This window comes from Miniopterus natalensis, chromosome X (assembly GCF_054644295.1).
Source record: "Miniopterus natalensis isolate mMinNat1 chromosome X, mMinNat1.hap1, whole genome shotgun sequence".
Taxonomy (NCBI): domain Eukaryota; kingdom Metazoa; phylum Chordata; class Mammalia; order Chiroptera; family Miniopteridae; genus Miniopterus; species Miniopterus natalensis.
In genome coordinates this window covers 7,751,165-7,774,178 of record NC_142103.1, presented here as the reverse complement: position 1 = coordinate 7,774,178, position 23,014 = coordinate 7,751,165, and the positions used below count along the sequence as shown (strand labels likewise).

Here is a 23,014-nt window from a genome sequence, read left to right as displayed (position 1 = left end):
CTTTGATTCTCTTTCTCTATCTCGTCGAATCCTGCCCGCAAACACTTGGCTGAGCGACCGACCGGAGAATAGAAGGTACGCGCGCGAGCAGGAGGCGGGGCCTGTCGCCCAGCTCCGAACTGGGGGCGGGTCTGCTCATGCGCCGTGGCCCTGCGGCTTCAGCGGTCCCTTGGCTGCAGCCAATCAGGAGCCGCGGCGCGTTCGGGCGTCTCACGCCCTGTGAGTCGTTGCGTGCGAGGGGGGGCGACGTAAGGGCACTCCGCGAGCCCGTCTCCTCGAATGAAAGGAAACAACCTCCGGCGACAGAGCCCCGCTCTCAGGCGCTGCCGACAACCGAGACAGACTTCTTTCTCTTTCCCCTCACTGGCGCTTCTCCCCTGCCGTTCGCCTCTCGGCCCTGCCGGTGAGTCCCCACAGAACCCCGGGGCCCCCCATTCTCTGCCTGGCGGGAGAGGACAAGGAGGATGGCGGTTGCCAGGCCGCCGCCCCTGCCCGTTGTTTAGGGGGACTCTCGGTGGTCTCGCTTTATTGTCGGGGACCCTAGAAGCGCCGCTCATTGAAGGCGCTTGGCTAAGAGGCTGCTAAGAAAAGTGCGTTAGAGGAGCTGAGGGAGAGGTGAGGCTTAAGCGTAGACTTCGGGGGAGGGGGCGCAACATTTAGGGAGGACAAAATACTGGGAATATTTAGTCTTTGCCATTGCTTAGTACATATTTGGGAAGGAGGGAGGCTCCCAGTTTGGGAAGAGTAAGAGGAAGAATTGTGAGGATGGCAAGAGGGTTAGCCTTCCAGAAAGAGGAAAAAGTCCGGGGTGGGGGGAATTAGGGGTAAAACAGAGATGAAACGAAGACTTAGAGGGCGAACTCCTAGGGGAGGAGGGCTCAAGAAAGTGGTAGGATGATATTTTTCGGGATTCCAGAGGATTGGAAAAGGACAATTTGGGGACCCTGACTTGACGACCGAAAGGAACCTGCTAAAGTGCTTTAGAGGAAGATAGTTTTGCGAGTTTATCTAGCGCTATATTAGCGGGAGATCTCGGAGTCTAGTGTGTACTGAATAAATAACGGAGAGGATCCTGTACGTTATGTGTACTATCCTTTATTATATGGACGAACAGCACGGCATTCTTTTGAAATGTGTTCGTTTCGATATTGAGTGGAAGTTGAAAAATCCTTCCTTTTCATCGGCTTACGGACTTAATATCAGGTCTTATTCATACAGATCAAATTCTTGCTCTACCCTTCGGTTTGAAACAACTGGAAAATTCCTTCAGTTTCCTTTTGAATAACCGCAAAAAGCAATGCGAAGCATGTAATATCGTGCAACCAAATTCAGGTGCCCTTCCGGTTCATTTCTTATTCGTCTATTTCTCTTCACTGTAACTTTCCTGACATAAATACTGCTTCTTTGGGGATCACATTGATATATTTTGAATCTGTATATTTCAACTTGCTCGCGTGTAGAATCGTTTGATCTTCCGGAACTGCAGTTTTTGTTTTGTTTTTTGTGAAAATGGTCTTTCAGATACCAGGCATTGAATGAGCTCGAGTTAGCTCTTGAATGCTCTCCTTGATGTTTCAGCTTATTTCTACCTTGGTGCTTCACAGCATCTTGGAAAATCAGAAATGCATTGATTGCTTCAGCTTAACTAATCGGGCTTTTATATTTTTCAGACATTTAAATTGTTTTCCACCGTTGTTATCTTTGTCTGTTTATTTCTGCTTTATAACATTGCTTATAATGTTATGGAAACCGTTTCATTGTTCGGTGAATGCATCAAACTTTGATCTTTGCATGCCCTGAAAAACATTTTAGACTAAAATTAAAATGCCATGTAGCTGCGTGGGTTATTATGAACCCCTTAATATTGGTCCTTGCAATGCCCTTATTCTCCTTACCTAGATACCACAAATGTGACAGCATTTAGATAAAAATCTGTATTTTTATGATAAAGACATTTTTGCTAGAACTCATTGTTTCCATGATGTTTTCCACTTCATGTTTTAGAAGGAGGCTGTAAAAAATTAGCAAGATGTGCACAGATGCATTATTTGAATTTTAGTGGAAAAATCCATTCAGTCATTGCACATTGGGGAAAGTTTTTTTTATTGGTTTTGTGCACATTTGTGTGTTTCTGTTCACTTTACAAATTATATTTTAACTAATTACAGAAAAAATACACTAAAATATTTTTGAATGCAAAATAAAATGTATCTTTTTCTTTTGGATTTTGGGGTCTTTGATAGCTAGAAAAGCAGGTTCTCAAAATTATGATGAGAAATTTACCTGTTTATAAATTGAAAGAGGCAGAATTCAATATGGATACAATTCGGGGGGTAACATTTTCAGAATTAATTTCAAGAATAAAAAGTGATTTTCTAATTTAGGAATTTTCTTTATCTTAAGCTGATTTTATAGCCTATGCTAGCTAGCAATGAATAGAAATTACACATTAAAGATGCCTGTACAAATTAGATTCACAATGTGCCATCCTTTCAACTGGCCAAGGATGAGCGGGACAAATGCTGAATGTATTACAGTGGTTTCATAGTGCCTGCTATTGCGTAGTAGTAAAGAAAACTAATTTAGAACACAAATAGCAAATTTTGGTGCTATTTATGAATTTTGGTGTTTTGCATAGTTAATTCTAAAGATTTTGGCAGCTATATTCTTGATAAAGCAACTGAACACATATTTGCCTGAGCAAATGCAAACACACTTCCCCTTTTGTTTCTTTTGTTTCTTTGTTATGTTCTTTTTTCCCTTTAATCCTAAAAGTATTTGCTGCCTATTTTCAATCAGTTTCACGGTTTATACCCAGTGCTGTGAATACAGTTCCATCCTGTCCCATTTGGAAGACTGAGGTATTTAAAATTGTACATAGCATTCAAAGTTTGTTAAACCCATCAACAGAGACCGTCAGGGCCTTTGAAGTTTTGTTAAAAAGAAAAATCTAGATATAAATTGATAAGAACTGTTTCTTTGTGGCTTCACTTTACATTTTGATTATCTGCATTTTTATATTGCCAAGTGCTAAATGGTTTGTAGCTACTACGTTGCTGGCATCCAGTTTTTACTCTTCTTGGTGAATAGGTGCTTTCTCAGAAAGCTACAATATAGTGTTAGTGAGTCTATTTTTTTAAACATAGTATTATGAAAATGTTAAAATATATTTAAAATTGGAAAAAATAGTAAATTTTAAGACACAAACTTGAGGTTTTATTAATTGTGATTTATTTGTGACAACCTGGTTCCTGAACTGCTTAGTTCTGTTGATTTGGAAAAACTACACAAATCAAATAACTGATTTTACATTTGTTTAATATTTCTGAAGAATCTGTTGAGCTTGATGACCTAAATCTGAAACCTTATATGCTAGAGCTTTTCTTCCCTTTTTTGTTTGACTATCTTACCTATAATTACACTTTGACTGAATTTAAGACTCATTCAGAAATATTTTCCTACCTTTATACAATATTACTAATTTAAGTGGGAAAGTTACTGTATTTAGAACGCTACTGTTAGTTTGTAACTTTAATAAGCAGACTTTTGGAGTAAATCTGAGTCAGATAATACAGTTGTTCTTATAAATGATTGGTTCCTAAAATTTGTGTTTTTGAATAGACTGTTACAAGTCTAATCTTTTCTTTACTTGAAAATGGAATACAATAGCAAAATTAATTTGTTAAAGACTTGGACATGATTTTTTTAAACTTGAAAATAAGTTTAAAAATAATTATTCCAAAGTCATCATTAAGTAAATTTATTTCTCTTTCTTTGGAATTGTGCAGTTATAGAATTCTGTTGGTTTTGGGTATTGTGTAGTTTTCTTAGTATTTTTTGCTCTTTTCTTAGATATATAATTTTTTGGTTCCTTAAAGGGACACCTAGCTATACATTAAAAATATTTTGCATTATGTAACATGATGAATTTAATAACATTGTCCATTTTTTACTTATCTATGAAGAAACAGTTCTAATTATTTCACATATCCCCTAAGTTGGGAGCAGTTTGATTTTTCTCACTTACTTCATTGTTATACATAAATACATAATTTTTCATTATGGAGGCATCTTAAATTTTAATATTGATTTGTCAACACTTAAAAGCCATTTAAAAAGCATATATTAAAACTTAACTCAGATATTAAACAACTTACATGACTGTGTAAACTGATTTTAAACGAAACTAACCATTTTGTCACCCTTCTTATTCTCTGTAGCATTTCTTGAGGCTTATAAAGTGGCATTCTAAAGGCAATTTAAAAATCATGTCAAGCTCTGTTGAACAGAAAAAAGGGCCTACAAGACAACGCAAGTGTGGCTTTTGTAAGTCAAATCGAGACAAGGAATGTGGACAGTTACTAATATCTGAAAACCAGAAGGTGGCAGCACACCATAAGTGCATGGTAAGTATACCAGCAGCAACTGAGAGACCTGAAACTAGAAGAATCTTAACAATGACTAGTCCTGAATTCTAAGAAGAAAAATTCAGTTAAATTTTTAAGAAATGGTTTTTCACTAACACTATGCCATTTTTACAAGAATATTTCCTTTTAAATTTAACATCTTGTTCACTGTTTCACTGTAATTTCTTTATATATGAACCTTAATTTTTTTAAAATGTAATTTATAGCTCTTTTCATCTGCTTTGGTATCATCACACTCTGATAATGAAAGTCTTGGTGGATTTTCTATTGAAGATGTCCAAAAGGAAATTAAAAGAGGCACGAAGCTGGTAAGTTGGGATTTCTGCTTCTTGAGACTAAAACTTATTTTAAACTCATCAGGGAAGAAATTGCTTATTTTAGAGTGTATTACCTTATTAACTGAATATAATTTTAAATTGCAGCCTTTTTTTTTCCTCCCTAAACCAGCAAATTCCAAGGCTGGGTTTAATTTACTTATCATTCAACAAAAAAGGAATGAATCACTTGAAACTATATAATATTATTAACCAGTGTCACCGGAATACATTTCTTTTAAATATGTCTTTATTGATTTTAGAGAGAGGAAGGGAGAGGGAGAGATAGAAGCATCACTGATGAGAGAGTCATGGATCGGCTGCCTCCTGCACGCCTCCGACTGGGGATTGAGCCCGCAACCCGGGCATGTGCCCTGACCGGGAATCGAACCTCAATCTCCTCAACTGCTGAGCCACTCCGGCCGGGCTCACCCCAATAAATTTAATTAAAAATAGCAAATGCAAAAAAGGAGTGAATCAATATTTATATTACTCAAAATTTTTTCTTTTCAAAAATAATTAAAATCTTCTTGAAGGTGTTGTTGACTTAGAAAATAAGCAGTTTGCTTAATTTGAGTGTATCATGTGTTAAAGTCTTCATTTATTTTTGCCAAAATAAGATTTTATTTTGAAAGTCATTTGAAAGACACTGAGACTCAACAGATGTAGATTCCAAATTCATATTCTGTGCAACCCCCACCAGTGGTCTCTGTCATGCCAAAAAGTTGCTTTCTTTGATAATTTCTATTTTTAGCTTCCTGGAGAAGAGACCTTTTCCCATAAGCCATCTTCATTTTTTCTTTTTTTTGTAGAGTAGAGCTTTATTTCCAGGAAATAGTGTATTTGTTGGAGATGGGTTAAATTTAATTAAATTTTGATGTGTTTTTATCTTCCATCATAAAGTAATTGTCATTACAAATGAAGATGACAGTACCCTTTCAACAAAAAAATGTTAGCAGTTGCTGAGCAAAGTATTGTATTGTGATTCAGGTATATAACACAGCATTAATGACTTTGGGTAACATGGTGAGTTTTACAGTTTTTCTGAAGCTATGCTATAGTAATGTTCCTATAGCTGTCTTCACTACCAGTAACCAGATTGTCAAGATACTGTATTGCCCTTTTGGGAAAGTAGTGTCATCTCAGTTAATATTTATGATACATTATTGTTTACATTGAAATTGTTTCTTTTCATTTGGTTATTTTTCTCCTTTGAGCTCTTTATTGAAATTACATCTGTAAATTTACCTCCAGGAGCTTCACTATGAAGCGTTTCATTATTTTAAAGATGGATTTGACAGAACAGATATCTGTGTTCGTAGGAACTAAAAGTAATCTCATTTCACAAAGAATCTGATGGGAGGAAGGCTATCATTTTGATGATCAGAAATAATTTATTTTGAAAAGCAGTCTTCTAGTATTAGAAAAAACAGTACGAAGAAGTTCAGGGACAACATTAGAAATTTGCTTTAAGGTAAATAGTCTCAAACCCTAGAATCAGTATTGGCACAAATGGGAATTTAGAAGTCAGACTGCTTTTGTTGTAATGAGATCTTCACTGAAAATATTTATCTTCCCCACCCCCAAAACAGTAGATACCAATAGAGTGCTCCATGTTTAATGTGATTTTGATTTGTTTAAATGTGGCTTTAGATTTCATGTTACTGAGGCTTGCTGACTTGAGAACCATAACAGCATGTTTTTATTTCCTTACCCTTAAAAACAAATTCAGATGCAAAGAAAGAACACTATTTACTTGACATGGGTTGTACTATAAGCCTTATCACCCCATTATTTATTCCTTGGCACTATGAATATGCCTGGAAAGTGCTTCTATATCCTACTTGTGAGAGTTTTTGTTACTTGACATATTGCTCTAGTCAGAACAGGAGCAGTTTTGGTCCCTAATGTTACAGTGTTATTAACAAACGCAGTGCCTAGTTTTAAATGAAGCAGTATCATACATTTGGCAGTATTGCTAAATTCAGTGGAGATTTAATCTATTTGGACTTAATGTGAAGAAAGCATCAGAATTTTGTACAGGTTTCACTATTGTACGTTGGTTTGATTAATTTTTAATGGTATAGTGTAGGGAGTTGATTCCCCCCCCTCAAGTGTAATGAGTTACACATAGCAACTTGTTCCTTGATCTAGGGAGTGGAACAATATTGGAGGTGAAGACCACAAACTATATTAACAGTCTTGGATTTGTACCCCAGCTTTGTCACTTACTAGCTGGGTGACCCTGGGAAAATTATTTACTTCTCTATGTCACGATTTCTTCCCCTGCCAAAAGGAGATAATGACAGTAATTGCTTCACAGGGATATTGTGAGAATTAAAAGAGAGAGCCTGGTGCCTGTCATGTGGTTAAGACTTGATAAATGGTAGCCACCATTCTAGGTGTTATTTGTAAATAATAAGATACTGCTAATATTAGCATAGGCTAATGGAAAGCATGCTGGGCTGGGAAGTCATGGAGCCTGTTTTTTGTTGTTGTTTTGTGTGTGTGTTCTTTGAATCCTCACTGGAGGATATTTTTTCCATTGGTTTTTTAGAGAGAGAGGAAGGAAGGAAGGGAGGGGGAGAGAGGGGAAGGGAGAGAAACATTGATGTGAGAGACACATCAATTGGTTGCCTCCCGCATGTGCCCCAACAGGGGATGGGATCAAACCTGCAACTCAGGTATGTGCTCTTGACTGGGAATCAAACCCGAGACCCAACACTCTAACCACTGAGCCACGCCAGCCCACACTCTAACCACTGAGCCATGCCAGCGAGGGCATGGAGCCTGTTTTTTAAATAACTCTGCCACTGACACATTATGTAACTTTAGACAGGTCATTAACTTATTTGTCTTTTCGCCAGCAGTAAACAGATAATGCTGTGTCACTGCTTACTAAACAGTGATGTTGCATGACAAAAAGTGCTATAAAATATACAAAGAGTTACCTTAGGAAAAGCATGTTGAAGCCGTGTTGAGGCTGTGGGCATCTGGCCCACAGCCAGAATAGTGGCAGAAAGAGAACTTTTGAGCCTGGATGTATAATTTTGCTCCTTCCCATTCTCCCAAAATGTCAGAATTTAAATAACTTGCATAGCGGATAGGACTAGAGTAGCATTTATGTTTAACATTGAAATAATTTTGAAGTTTCCTTTTAGCCTTTAGTTTTGCTCCTTCCATTATATCATTTTTAGATGAAGTACATACGATCAAGTAACCAAAATAATCAAATTTTAGTTTTCGTCTTTACTTTTCCCTGTGTAGATTTGTCTAAGTAATAAAAGAGCCATAAATCAAATAGGAAGGGAGAGAAAAGTGAAGAGCTTCATGCAGGTAGATAAGCTACATATAAACTAGATAATCAGCTTTCCTAATTGAGTTTTTAAAGCATTTTGTCTTGTGAGCCTGTTTGTCCTGGCTCCTGTTTATCTAGATTTCTAGGTGAAAAGTAGGTCATTGAAAGTAATCGAAAACAGGAGTGCTGGTCCTTGGTGTTGGCTCCAGAGGTGCTCACTTGCCCCAAAGAAAAGTATAGAGAGAAGAGGCTGGGGCTTGATGTGAAAGTGTATATAGGTGGCCAGATGGGTCAGTCTCGAGAGGATGGGAGGTTGCAGTAGAGCGGGAGGTACGGGTGTGTGGTTTCTATGTTCTTACTGCCATAGGCAAATTTCCAAGGTTTTCATGTCAGCCACAAGGATCAGGGGGGAGGAAAAGCCATTCCAGAAGAACATATTCATCTCTTTTTACACCACCTTTAAGTATATAGCACCAAGGTGGACCAGGAGAAATTTGGCAGAGTACTAAGGTTTTTATAATATGAGGCTCTGTTTTTGCAGTTAAGAAAGATATATATTTTTCCAGAATGGTTTCCAGTTCCTGTTGAAGCCATATGGAGACACCACATCTGCACCACCTACTCTTATTCTCCAACCATCTAGCCAAGAAATGCAAATTTCCAAGTAAAATTATGAGTTACCACTATTTTCATTTTGTTTAAGGAGACACTTGAAAGGAGTATATTTCAAGAACTTACTCTTTCTGGATGCCATTGGTGGTGAGATCATTAAGAGTATCTACATCGGATAGGTACTGTTCTAATTGGTACCAGTGTCAGATAGGTCACAGACTCTTAAGAACAGAAGGAATCCAAAAGGCCATTTCAGCCTGGCCAGGCGGGGCTCAGCGGTTGAGTGTCGGCCTAGGATCCAGGAGATCGGTGTTCGATTCCCGGTCAGGGCACATGCCTGGGTTGTGGGCTCGATCCCCAGTCGGGGGCATGCAGGAGGCAGCCGATCAATGACTCTCTCATCATTGATGTTTCAACTCTCTCCCTCTCCCTTCCTCTCTCTGAAATCAATAAAGATTAAAAAAAAAAAAAAAAAGCCATTTCATTCATCTTCCTTACCTCTAGGCATGATTACCTACAAACCATCCAACATAATATTTTTGTCCCATTCTTAAATATATCAAGAAATTGTGATTCTACCCAAGCATTCTGAAACAGGACTAGTGTATTATATAACAGTTCAGAAATTCATCCTTCTGTATAACTCAAGTATCTTGCTTAATTTAAAGTCATTTATTCTAGGTCTGTCTTTTTCCATTCAAGGAATGGTTTTTTCATATATCTCATGACTATCCTCAGGTCACTCCTAAACTTTCCCCTTTTCAAACTAAATTTTACTCACATATATTAAGAAATCCCCTGGCCCTGGCCAGGTTTGCTTAGTGGTTAGAGTGTTGGCTCATAGATGGAAGGGTCACAGTTGCAGGCTTGGTTGGAGCATGTGCGGGAGGCAACCAGCAGATGAATCACATTGATGTTTTTCCCCCCACCCCACTCTTTCTAAAAAAAAAAAAAATCAGTGGAAAAAAATATCCTCAGGTGAAGATTAATAAAAAAGAAATCCTCTGAATATTTTTCCTGCTTTTTTCAATAGTAGAAATAGCTAACATTTATTGAACACTTAAACCGTGTTAGGGACTGGGATATGTACTTTAAGTACATGATCTTGTTTATCGTACTTTGAGGTAGGAAGGTATTTATTTTCACTTTACAGATAAGGAAGCTGAGGCTTACAGAAGTTAAGTAACCTGGCTGTGGTTATTATAGTGAGTATGTGGCAGAGATAGAATTTGAGTCCAGGGCCAGTTAACTGCAAAGTCAGAATTCTTTTTTTTTTTTTAATGTTTTTAATGATTTTTTTTTTTTTTTTTAGAGAGAGGAAGGAAGAGGGAGAGAGAAACATCAATGAGAGAGAAACACTGATTGGCCACCTCCCAAACCAGGGATTGAGCCTGAAACCCAGGCATGTGCCCTGACCCGGCAATCAAACCGGTGACCTCCTGGTGCATAGGATGATGCTCAGATTAATTCTTAATCATTAGATTATTTTAGACTGCCTTTTAAGCTACCTAACCAAAAATGACATTTAAAAATGTCATGATTACTGCTTAGTAGTTTTCTAACAGAGATGGATATGGTACTTCTTTTAGTATATAATCAGACTCCTGTTAATATATTGTTATTAGCATTATTTTGCTGTTTTTAGGGTGAAAATCCTGTATACATACTATATAAGAATATTCTGATTCTGTGTTACCCTCAAGATATTTTTTGTTGCCTCTGAAAATAAAAAGACCAATTACATAGTCTTTACTTTGTTATTTACTGAGTACCAGTGGAGTGCTTGGCACCCCAGAGAAAAAGGATTTCTGATTTTGATGGTTTATCGGGCATGCCACAAATCTACATATATGACAATTGTAGTATACACTTTTTAAATTCTTCTGTGGGTGAGGAGTCTTGCCAATCTAGGTAGTTAAGACTGCTCTCTAGAGATGGTAAGGTTTAAAAAAAGGGATGAGTCCAGGAAACAGATGAGCTATACTAGAATGGGTCATTGAGACTGGCAGTAGTGGATTGGAATTGAGTAATGTGGGATGATTGCAGGGTCTTTAAATATTAAACAGGAATTTCAGCTGGATAGGAGGGGATGGGGAAGGGCAGTGCATGATTTTTTCAGGTTATCTCCTGATATACAGTAGTCACTGTGGAGAATGAAATAGTGGCAGCATATTTGTCTGGTATACATAGCTGTTGTGTAGGCATCTTAAACTCAACCTGTCTAAACCAATATTCATTAACTCCCCACCCTGAAACGATTCTCTTTCTGAATCCTTTATCTTCAACTCTTTCTACTTCCACATCAGTCAGTTGGTTCTATTTCTGGGATGTCTCTGCCTTCTTTTCTTTTTTAATGGTCTCCTAAATCCAGCCTTACTCTTCCTATCCTTCCAACATACTGCTGGTAATTATTTGATCTCTGCTTTTAAAACCTAATATCACTCTCTAACCCAAAGTCTTGACTGATTACTTCCTGCATGCAAAATAATATCAGGAGGCCTCAGCATGCTCTTCAGAAGTCATATCTTAACTCACCTTTTCCATTCCTTATCCCATTCCCTCTCCTCTCAGTTTCCCAATCATCCTCTACTTGTCTCTACTGCTGCATATGTTCTGATGTTACTCATCTCCTAGCTGCCTGTCAGTTTTATGTTTTTGAGTCCTACTTAGCCTTACCTCTGTCATAGAGTTTAACACATTATGCATTGTATTTGTTACATGTGCTCAAGCCTTTCTTCTTCCCTCTACTGTGAACTCTGGGGGAGTAGAGACTGTATTCTGTTTGCCTAGCATAGGCTTAAGTGAGGATAATGCATAGAAAACACTTGGCACGGTGCTTGATGTCTCAGTTGAGCTCAATAGTGTTTAATAAATAAGTGGGCACTCATTCATTGTTGGTTGAGTTTGAAGGAGAGAAGAGCTTCAGTTGGATAATAGTATGAAGCCTCAATAGTGAGCTAGGTATAAGTTGACCGGGGAAGTAATGGTATAGCCTAAAATTCCTGTTTTGGTTAATCTGTGGTTTAGTGTTGTTTGCAGCTCCAGCAGTTTGAAAAGAAAAGGAGAGAAATCTAGAGGGAAAAATCAGGTTGGTTATTTCTTCAGGATGGTAGAGAGCTATATATGCCTCAAACAGGAGTTTTTTTGTTTCTTTAGCTTTCACTCACCCAATATGGTGTTATTTTTGTTTACATAGGCATCATATTTGTCAAGGCCTCCATCTACAGTCTAAAATTCATGTACCTGGCCATTTGTTGGATACTTAATTGAGTATCTACTTTGTACCATGCACAAATGGAAACACTTTGGGTGCAACCATGAGTAAATATAGTTTAGCTTTAGAAGTATCTAAAGAATGCCACCAGAGAGCTGGGAAAGAGGGCCATTATTAATTCTACCTGAGAAGGCAGAGGCTTCATAGAAAGTGACATTCGAAATGTGTTACACTGGGAAAGTGATGCTGTAGAAATCAAAAGGGGAAGAGTTCCAAGGAGGAGGAAGTGGTTAAAGTATTAAGTAAGTATTAAATGCCAGTGCTATTTAAAGTAGAGCGTGTGGAGCATGCGCAGTGCATAGAGTGCTAGCACTGCTGACGACATACAGAGGAGAAGATGTCAGGTGAATAGTAGTACTACTAACCAAGCAGTGGTACCTAACCAACTATGAAATCAGAAAGGGGAGATGGGGGATTACAGACAGGTATCTTTTGAAAAAGGTTCCCAAGTGGTATTTACTTAAATTAATTAATTAATTAATTATTGTTTTTTAAAACCCATGTTTATTGATTTTAGAGAGAGGAAGGGGAAGAAAGAGGGAGAGAGACAGAAACATCAATGATGACAGGGTCATTGGTTGGCTCCCTCCTGCACGCCCTGTGCTGGGGACGAGCCTGAAACCTGGGCGTGTGCCCTGACCAGGAATCGAACCTCGATCTCCTAGATCCTAGGTCGATGCTCAACTGCTGAGGCACGCCCAGCCGGGCTCCCAAGTGATTTTTAATGAACACTCTTGGTTATGGACCATTGCTTTGGGACAGGGGTTGGCAAACTTTGTGTAAAGGACCAGATAAATATTTAGGGCTTTGCCAGCCATATGGTCTCGGTCGCAGCCACAGACAATATGCAAAAAATAAGCATGTCTGTATTCTGATAAAACTTCACAAAAACAGGTGGTGGGCTGGATTGGGTTTGCAGGATTCCACCTTAAGATATTTTGGGGGTCCCGACCGGGCGTGGCTCAGCGGTTGAGCATCGACCTAGGATTCAGGCGATCAGGGTTCGATTTCCGGTCAGGGCACATGCTTGGATTGTGGTCTAGATCCCCAGTCGGAGGCATGCAGGAGGCAGTTGATCAATGACTCTCTCATCATTGATGTTTCTATCTCTCTCTCCCTCTCCTTTCCTCTCTCTGAAATCAACAAAGATATATTTTTAAAAAATTAATAAAAAAAAGATATCTTGGGGGGAAAATAGGTAAATTTTCTTCCTGAAGATGGCTTCATTGTCATCTGTGTAACTAAGTGTACATGAATCATGAATGTATTCATATAAATGATTTTTTTTTTAAAAAAAGCTCTGAGTATGATACATAGATTAATCTTAATGTGTACAGATATTTTACATCACATATATTAAAATGAACTTAGCTTTACTTTGGAAGTAATTAAGGAGAATGAATGTAGGGTCAAAGAGAAACTTCAAGCCTAATGATGGTGAAAATCAGATCTTTGACTTACTGAATCAGTTAAATTTTTTTAATATGTCTTTATTGATTTCAAAGAGAGGAAGGGAGAGGCAGAGAGAGAGAAGCATCAATGATGAGAGAGTCATTGATCGACTGTGTCCTGCATGCCCCCTACTGGGGATTGAGCCTGAAACCCCAGGCATGTGTCCTGATCGGGAATCAAACCGACCACTTGGCCACGCTGGCCGACCTTAATCAGTTAATTTTTTTAAAAAAAATTAAAATACTTATTTCTTTGCCTTCATTTAATACTTCTTTGGGAATACTGTCAATTTATTTCATTATATAATTCTTATTTATTTGTGTTAATAGAGGAGAATGCAAACCAATAATAAAAAATAGCCCATGTCTGGTTTTGGTGGGTTGTCTCGGTACTTACTCTTGCATGAGTGTGTATTTGGTGTTCTTCACAGATGAAATATAGCAACAGCATGACAGTTTAGAGTACCTTCAGCATGAAAGACCTAAACCTGAGAAGAGCCTAAATCTAATGATCTGAGCTCAGAAAAAATCTGTCTGAATCTTTCAGATGAAAATAGAAATTTCAAAGGCTCCAATAAGGCAATTTATACTCCTTGTCAATGATGATTCATAAATTTGGATGGAGTTAAGTATGTGGTATTCAGAGCAAGGTCAGGAGACTAGGTTAAGTAAGAACTTGGGAGGCTTGGTTTATTTCCCTCAAATTTCCAAAAGACTTTTGGAATGATTTATTCAGTAACTGCTTAGATTTAGTCTGTTACTCTAGTAAAATAAGTAATTTTTAGTGGCTCTCTTTTTTGGAAGTACTTGGAATTTAAGGTCCTAATCTATCAGGTCTGTCACTTTTCAATGATTTTTGACAGCTTTCAGATTTTATTTTTGCTTTCTAGCTTTACATTTAGACTTAATTATGATATAGACTGTTATTAACAATATTATATTAAGTTTGTAGCTATAATGATAAACCTGAAATGGTTGTAAGATCATGTTCAACCCTCCCATGAAATGGTATTATTTTAGTTTTCTATGTTGGATCTGTGAGGTGTTACTGGAAGTCAATGAACCTGGAGTTAAGAGCATTGTTTAGGCAGCTCTGAAAACTTACCCCAACTGCACTGTCTTGCTTTTATTAAAAACAAACACCAGTGTAAGGTTTAACTGCTCTCATTTTTTGTCTTTTCTCCTATAAAAATATCCTAAGTACCCTGTTTACAACTCCAAGTACTTTTGGTGTTTTTTTTCCTTTGCCTTCAGACTCAAGAACATTCTCCAAACATTTGTAACCATTTTCTTAGAGCAGCTGTCTTGAGAGTAGTAAGTACTTGGCTCTGAGAATTTATATCTATACACTATGGTCAGTTACTGATATGTGTAGCAGATACACAGCAATTAAGCTGGGAAAAGCTAAGTCTTAGAGAGCCTGCTCTCCCTTGGCTCTATCCAGCCATCAGATTTCAGCTTTTCCCCAAGAACCTTCTCTTTTTCCCTATCCTAGAAGATGTCAATCTTATTTTAGTTTTACCTTAAATCTATCTGTGGTCTTAGTTGAGTTTTCCTTGAGATTCTCCCAGAGCTACTGTGAAGGCTGTATTTTCCCTTTTATTCCTTAAGACTTCTTCCTTTTGCAAACTGAATATCAGCCCTGGCCTGGTTCAGTTGACTGAGGAGCAGGTATGTCCCAGCCTCTGACTCCTGTGGGACTTGAGCTAAGTCATGGTCGTTTCAGTTTCTGTTGTCTCCTCTCATGTGTGACTTAGTTCCTCTTTCATCAGTGGGTCAGCTCCTTGAGACTCTGCTTATGTGGCACAACTTAAACCTTAACATAGTACAGCTTCTCAGACAACAGAAAGGTGGTCAGCGGGGTTGGGGAGGTCGGGGAACAGGGAGATGTTGGTCAAGGGCTACAAAGTTGCAATTGTGTGGGATAAATAAGTCTAAAGGTTCGGTGCAGAGCATGATGACTATACTTAATAATACTATATTGTATACTGGAAATTTGCTGAGAGGAGATTTCTGGTTCTCTCACCACATGCACCAAAAAATGGTAACTGTATAAAGAAATGGACATATTTATTAGCTTGACTGTAGTCATCATTTCACTATGTATATGTGTATTAAAATATGTTGTACACCTTAAATATATGTAATTTTATTTAAAAATATAGATTCTAACCATACTATAAAGGTGACATGCAAACATCTGAAATAGAATGGGGCCTTTTCTTCCACTCTTCCCATTTGGGAAGAAGTAATTGATTACTGAGGTTTCTAGGTCTACCAGAGAGCAAACTGAATAGAGATGTTAAAGTAAAAGAAAAATTATCAACCAAGAAATTTTTACCTAAAATCAAGAGCTTGAAATCAGGATACAAGCAGGGTAAGCTAAGGATTGACATACCCATACCAGGGACAGGAAATTAGCCTTCAGCAATATTAGATATGTGGGACAGACCTTTTCTCAGGGGGCAGGGGTCTACCATTGTTCTTGAAAAACATGCATCTCTCAGGTTAACTTTCCCTTTCCCACATTTTAAAAAAATTTTTATTTTTGTTTAAAATATTACAGATGTCCCTTTTTCTCCCCAATGACCCGTTCCACCCTGTTCCTTCCCCCTCCCCAGCCCCTCTCCCCACCATTGTCCGTGTCCTTGGGTTGTGCATATATGCATATAAATTCTTTGGTTACTCTCTCCCCCTCCACCCACCCGCCCTCCTCCATCCCTCTGACATTCATCAGTCTCATCTATGCTTCCATGTCATTTGAGAGAGCCGTGGGTAAAGTGCAAGCAGGACATTAAATAGCAGCTGATAGTCATTCTGCTGAGGGCCCGGTAGGGACTGTGACAAATTGGAGGGAAAATGTTTTGTGTAAAGCAGAATACAGGATAACATTACTCAGGTCCAATGAACTGCTGCCTTGCTGTGGTGGTGGGGGTCCCATTTTCCTATTATTCCACCTTTTTCCAGAGAAGTCTTTTTTTGTATTTTCCATAACATTCCACCTATCTGGTTTCCCAACATCTTTAATTTTTCTTTTTATCTCTTCTTTATTCTCTACCTTGTTTGACAGAGCTAATCTTTTGCCCCAAATATGCTCACCTCTACTCATTCTGTGCCCCTTTAACAGGATTGTTCTTCTCAATTTCACCTTTCCAAGTCTTAGATCAGACTGTTTAAATATTTGTAGATATACCTGAAGATAATTATATTAAATCTGCAGGTATTAGAAACATGAATAAGAAAAAAATGTGCCTTAAGTTATTAAAATCTTCAGTAACAGAGTAAGCTTAAAATCAACTATTTTGTAAGATACAGTGTTAGTCTTCCAAAAAACTCAGTCGAGAAGCAATTGATGGATGAAATCTAACATTTATAAAGATAATCAGCCATACATGGAAGTAAAATGGTAAGAGCCAAAATGAATGCTGTATCTTAAGTCCCATAGGAGTTCAGGGGAAAAAATTATTTCAGAGGTTGAAATATAGCATAGTAGACTTAAAGGTTAACAGTTATATTCCCATTTTGTATTCAGGGGTACACAAATATTTCAATTTTATATTTAGTTTTATTATGGATAATTTTTGCTATTTTGTTAGTACCTTGCTAGAATTTCATATACAAGAAGGTATTTCTGCTTGTATATGAATGTTGTATAAAATAGATCCTGTAGCCCAGCTGGCGTGGCTCATCGGTTGAGCATCGACCTATGATCCAGGAGATCGAGGTTCAATTCCCAGTCAGGGCACATGCCCGCGTTTCAGGGTCAATCCCCAGTAGGCGGAGTGCAGGAGGCAGCGGATCAGGGACTCTCTCATCATTGATGTCCCCCTCCCCCTCCCCCACCCTCCCCCTCCCCTCCCCCTCCCTGAAATCAATAAAGACATTTTTAAAAAATAAAATAGATCTTGTAAATTCTAATTGAGAAAAATTCCTGTTCCTGACCTGGAAAAGAATTTTTACTCTCTGAAAACATTTTTATTGGTATGTCTTCTTATTTTCTTCCTTGAGAGAAATTGACAAAAGTGAGAATCTTTTTCTCAGTTAAAAAAAGTATCTGTCCTAAATTGCAATAGTTAACTGGCTGTACTTTGAGCAGATTTTAACTTATAACCTGCCAAAACATATTTTGATACATTTTAGACATTTGATTTCCTTCTCATTCTCAATAAACTGAGAGATGGGTATTGAAAACATTTGCTAGAGTATTCCCAATGTTCTTAAACAATTTTTGTATATAAAAATATTTTTGACCATTGTAGGAAAATCAGAAAACAAAGGAAATTATGAAGAAAACCAATAACCCCCAATAGCCACTCAGCATTTTGCTATATTTACTTCCACCTACTTTCAAAGAATATGTATTACAGTTGGGATCATAATTCACATAGTTTTGTATCCTGCTTCATTTTTCACTTAACATTATACATAAACCTTTTCCCATGCCATTAAAATTTCTTTGAAAAGAGTGGCTATAGAATATTCCTACATATGGGTGTGCTATAATTTATTTAAACATTTTTCAATTGTTTTCTATAGGTGGTTTTGCATTTCAGGCTATTCTAAGTAATTCTGAAATGAACATTATTTTATATAAATTGTCTCAGTCTGATTTTTTTCTAAGACTAGATTTATAGAATTAAAGTGACTGGATCAGAGAATTTAAACTTTTTAAAAGCTCTTTGATAAATAAGGCAAGTTACTGTGCAGGGAGCGTGTACCAATTCCAAGGAGCATTTGAAAATGCTCATCTCATTGTATCTTTGCCAGTGTTGAGGATTTTTCCCAGTACAGTATTTTTAATAGTACCCATCCTTTCATTTTTGCTTGCTAATTGAATTTAATAATTTTTTTCAAAATGTACTTATGCAAAACCCATTTTAGATGTAATTTCAAGATGAACTACTTGCAGTAGAGTTTTTAATGAAGTGGGATAATGTTCAATTCGTTAAGTTAAAAAAAAACAGGCTGCAAAATGGTACATACAGAATTACATGGCAAATACTTTCACATAAACATTGTAACACTTTCAGGGAGTCTCTGCTTGGTGAGTATGAGTGATTTAAAAATTTTTTTTGTGCTCTTTTGTATTTTCCAAAATTTCTGTAATAAGTCTGTGTTTTGATTAGAAATGTAATTTACTAAAATAATAGAATCTCATAATTAAGTTGCAGTACAAACGTTCCACCTTCTCAAGAATTTATAAGCCACCTAAAAGTACTTAACAGCTTTCCCTGCTTGGTAATTTGGCATAGTATTTCTTTTTACAGTAATACTTTGAAGTTTTTATATTTATTTAAGGAAGTGGAGTATTTCACTAGTATTAATAATCGACACCGGCCCTCATGTTTTCTTGGAAGTACCTGTATTGAGAATATTTTTGTTTCTGACTTATATATGAGTATTTTTTGAATCGTAGCTTGAAAAAGAGGTTAAGTGGCTTGCTTAGAGAAATATAAGAAATTTTATTGGGATTTATATTAGCCTCTTGGTAAAACAAAATTACTTAAGGGCCAAGTAATCCAAAATTAGGATGGTAAGTGTTCTTTATGTTAGAATGAATAAAGAGGAATAAGAAGAGTTTTGAGTGAGGTATCTAGCATTCTAAAAACCATGAGCAGTTTTTAAGATTTACGTTATTATGAGTTTATTTTGGCATGGCATTTATGGCTTAGGAGATAGCCTCATTAAAAGTCCACTCAGCACAGTATATACTGTGATATGTAAATCGGACCACCAACAATCATTGTTATGTATTTGTTATTTTTTTAAAAGAATTTTTCCTAAATTTAGATCATGAGCTAGTTAAACTATGAATTATTCAATGAAGTCATAAGGTAAGGTATATTAAAATATGTTGAAAGAATCTGTTCTTTTATCTATTTGTCTGAATTCATAATGCAAGAGGTAAGTAACAGATTAAATTAAAACAGATGAGCATATTTTCACAATCAACTTGACATCACAAAATCTTTTTAGAGCTTGAGGTATTTAGAAATCTACTTAATTCTTTCATTCTCTTTCCTTCCTTCACTTAAAATTGATTTTACCAGGTTCCCAAATAGTATGTGAGGGTTTTATTCCTGAAGATTCTCATTGATTATGTGGAAAATGAAGGAAAATTTTTTCTGGTATGAGGCATTTTCCCCAGTTATACATTTCTAGGAAGATCTGGATTGTGCAAAGGTCTAAGTTCTGTACAGTTTACATCCATGATGTACAACATTCCAAGTTTTCTCTTGACCACAGTGAAACAATAGGCATTAAGAATATTCCATTGATTTTGTTATTGTTTAACATGGGAAAAAATAACCCCAGTAGAATTGTATTGAATTACTTTATGGCAAGAACACAAGAAAAATAGCTTTATTAAGTTACAAAACTTTTCATTAACCAATTTGTTTTCCTTGACAGAGATTAATACGCCTCTAACCTGATATCACTCCCTTAGCCAATAATATTATTTTGTTGTTTTGCTGTAGATGTGTTCTTTGTGCCATTGTCCTGGAGCAACAATTGGTTGTGATGTGAAAACATGTCACAGGACGTACCACTACCACTGTGCATTGCATGATAAAGCTCAAATACGAGAAAAACCTTCACAAGGAATTTACATGTAATTATTCAACTTCTCTTTAATTTTTTTTTTAACAGTCATACTTTCTTCAGCCTTCTGTAAAAAATTTCCCATTTCAAAACATTTCATCATAATTGTAAAGAGTGTTTTTGGTAAAGAATTTAATGCTTAGAGAAATGGCATAGAAAGTTTAATAATAAGGTTTTTGGAATCCAGCTTGTGATTTGGGTGAAGTGTACCACTCATTTTCTTAATTTGAAAAGTGGGTTTAGTTTGTTTACTTGATAATTTTTAATTTCTTCATTTTCTATAGGGTTTATTGCCGGAAACACAAGAAAACTGCACATAACTCTGAAGGTACGTCATTCAACCAATTTTCAATTTCAAGAAGAAATTTGAGTAAAGTATGAGTGAGTTATACAATATTAATTTTTACCATAAGATGTATCTCAATATTTGAATACATTTGGAAGAACTAAGAAAAGCATTAGGATGAACAAATGTACAATAGTAAAAAAGTCTGAACTTTTAGGAAAACTTTTATCTCAGAGTTCTTGTAAAGAGTTAATCAGCAATATATTTATCTTTAGGAAGAAATGATGCTAATGGTTAGGCATTTCTGTGTTTATGTAAGTGTGTTAGTAGATTATAAAGTTAATAATTAGCCTACTGTCTGATACAGAAATGTGAACTGGGGACACTAGTACATTTTGTCATTACCAGGCTTTCTGTTAAATTTTTATTCACATTGTAGTACTTTTTTAAATAAAAAGTGTTCATGAGGCAATCAATTAAAAAACATAAACCTAAAATTATTTTATAATTTATTTTCGCTTAAATTTATGCAAAACTGGGTTAGTCATGTTTATATATAGTTAGCCAAGTTGTACTTGGTCTTTAAAAGGTATGGGAAAGTTCTCAAATTGAATTCTGACTTGTTTTAAACCTTTTCAGACAGGTGGTTTTGATACTTTTACTAGCAATATAAAAAGGCTTAGATTTAATCTGAGATTTCTCTATCCTTCCATTTAGATTAAGGATCTTTAAAGTTTTTTTAGCTTCCTAGAACGTGCTGCTTAGAATTAGAATGGTTTGAGCCTGTTGTTTTAGGAAGTTGTTTCTTTTATAAAGAATTACCTAAATATCAGTGTTAGCGTATTAAAATTTGTGGCCCATTTTGACCTCTTAGAACTGGATTTTCTAATACAAAATAGCATTATTTCTACTTTGGACTCCAGATTAGTCCAAATACTTTAAAAATGATGGTTAAAATACCGTCTTTAGCAAAAACTTATTAAGATAAACAGATTGGATAAATAATAATAACAGATGGTTTTGGTTTTTCAAAAATATCTATTGCCCGGCCGGGCGTGGCTCAGCGGTGAGGGTCGACCTAGGATCCAGGCGATCGGGGTTCGATTTCCGGTCAGGGCACATGCCCGGGTTGCGGGCTGTAGCCGATCAATGACTCTCCCATTGATGTTTCTCTCTCTCTCTCTCTCTCCCCCTCTCCTTTCCTCTCTCTGAAATCAATAAAGATATTTTTAAAAAAATAAAAAAAATAAAAATATATCTATTGATTTCAGAGAGAGGAAGGGAGAGGAAGAGAGAGAGAGAAAGAAACATCAATGATGAGAGAGTCATTGATCGGCTGCCTCCTGCATGCCCCCCACTAGGGATCAAGCCCACAACCTGGGCATGTGTCCTGACCAGGAATCGAACCACTATCTCCTGGATCCTAGGTGGATTCAATCGCTGAGCCACACCGATTGGACAAGAACAGACTGTTTTTGAAGTGCTAAAGTGCAACTGATAAACCTTTATAGTGGTTTTTTTTTCAGTTTTCTTCCTTAATTCTAGAATTGAATTGAAAAACCTTTTGTGAAAAGTTAAGAGTAAGCTTTCCCACCTTCCATTACTTCAGATTTTAACAGTGTATTATTTGATTCTCTTTAAGATTGTGGTGACCATGTAGGGCAAGCCAAGGATTGAGATGTATGACCCGACGAATACAAGTATATGAACATACTGAGGCAGGATATTTGAGGATGGCAGCAATGATTTAAACATCTCCACTTTTATTCTCTAGATTTCTGAGGCCGGTAGTACCATCTAGTGGTAGAGAGAAGTCACTGCAGACTATGTAAAGAATAATTTTGACTACCTTTTTGCTTTGAGAAACTTATTAATGAGAACTATCTAAATACATACTTTTCTTTTTTTAAAAAAATATATCTTTATTGATTTCAGAGAGAGGAAGGGATAAGGAGAGAGAGACTTGAAACATCAATGATGAGAGTCATCATTGATCGGTTGCTTCCTGCACACCCCTTACTGGGTATTGAGCCCGCAACCCAGGCATGTGCCCTGACTGGGAGTCAAACCACGATCTCCTGGATCCTGGGTCGATTCTCAACCGCTGAGCCACGCCTGGCCGGGCTAAATGCATACTTTGCAAGGTGACTTTTCTTTTACTGCAACTGGCAGGATTCCTATAATTCAAATTTGTGATACAATTGATTTAAATGTTGAGTTTCGTGTATACTTGTGTAGCACATTGTGTTTATATACCTATTCTAGAACTTGAAGTATAATTTAAAAGTATTACAGAGTTCATATTTATTGAATTTTGACTTTTATAACATTCATCTAGCTTGAATTTGTTATTGAATTTATTGTATTTATTTGATTTTGTCAGAAGCAGAACTTCCAATTATTTCATTGTTCTAATGGGAAACATATGTTCTACTTTATGATTGTATATTTATGATGGGGGTTTATAGGATTGTATTTTAGGGACTGTCTTTGTTTGAAAATTGTACTGCACTAGCCTGTACAGCAAAGAGGAATTGATACTTGTGGCATTTGCTTCAGCATTTGCCATTTGTGGCTCAATACCTACTTCGCTAATACTTAAAATGATAAATACTATATAATTCAGTCTGTCATGTTAGTTTGACATAACATGGACTGTGTTCTGAAATATTGAGTTTGAGAATCACTTTACTATCTCCATAGTTTTGACTTTTCCAGAATATCATATAGTTAGAATTGTATAGTATAT

The 23,014-nt window shown here is 36.6% G+C and overlaps 1 protein-coding gene across 2 annotated transcripts in view; it reads left to right on the top strand.

The window, feature by feature from the left end:
* The first annotated feature begins 307 nt into the window (after positions 1–307).
* PHF6 (PHD finger protein 6) overlaps positions 308–23,014 on the top strand; it is a 48,389-nt gene continuing 25,682 nt past the window's right edge. The window contains exons 1-5 of one of the 2 annotated variants that reach the window (XM_016198008.2): positions 308–403; positions 4,221–4,406; positions 4,634–4,735; positions 19,856–19,989; positions 20,264–20,307. In XM_016198008.2, the coding sequence (XP_016053494.1) occupies positions 4,269–4,406; positions 4,634–4,735; positions 19,856–19,989; positions 20,264–20,307 (418 nt within the window). In that variant the 5' untranslated portion in view covers positions 308–403; positions 4,221–4,268. The remainder of the gene's footprint in view (positions 404–4,220; positions 4,407–4,633; positions 4,736–19,855; positions 19,990–20,263; positions 20,308–23,014) is intronic. The other variant, XM_087813327.1, reaches the window with a different exon arrangement.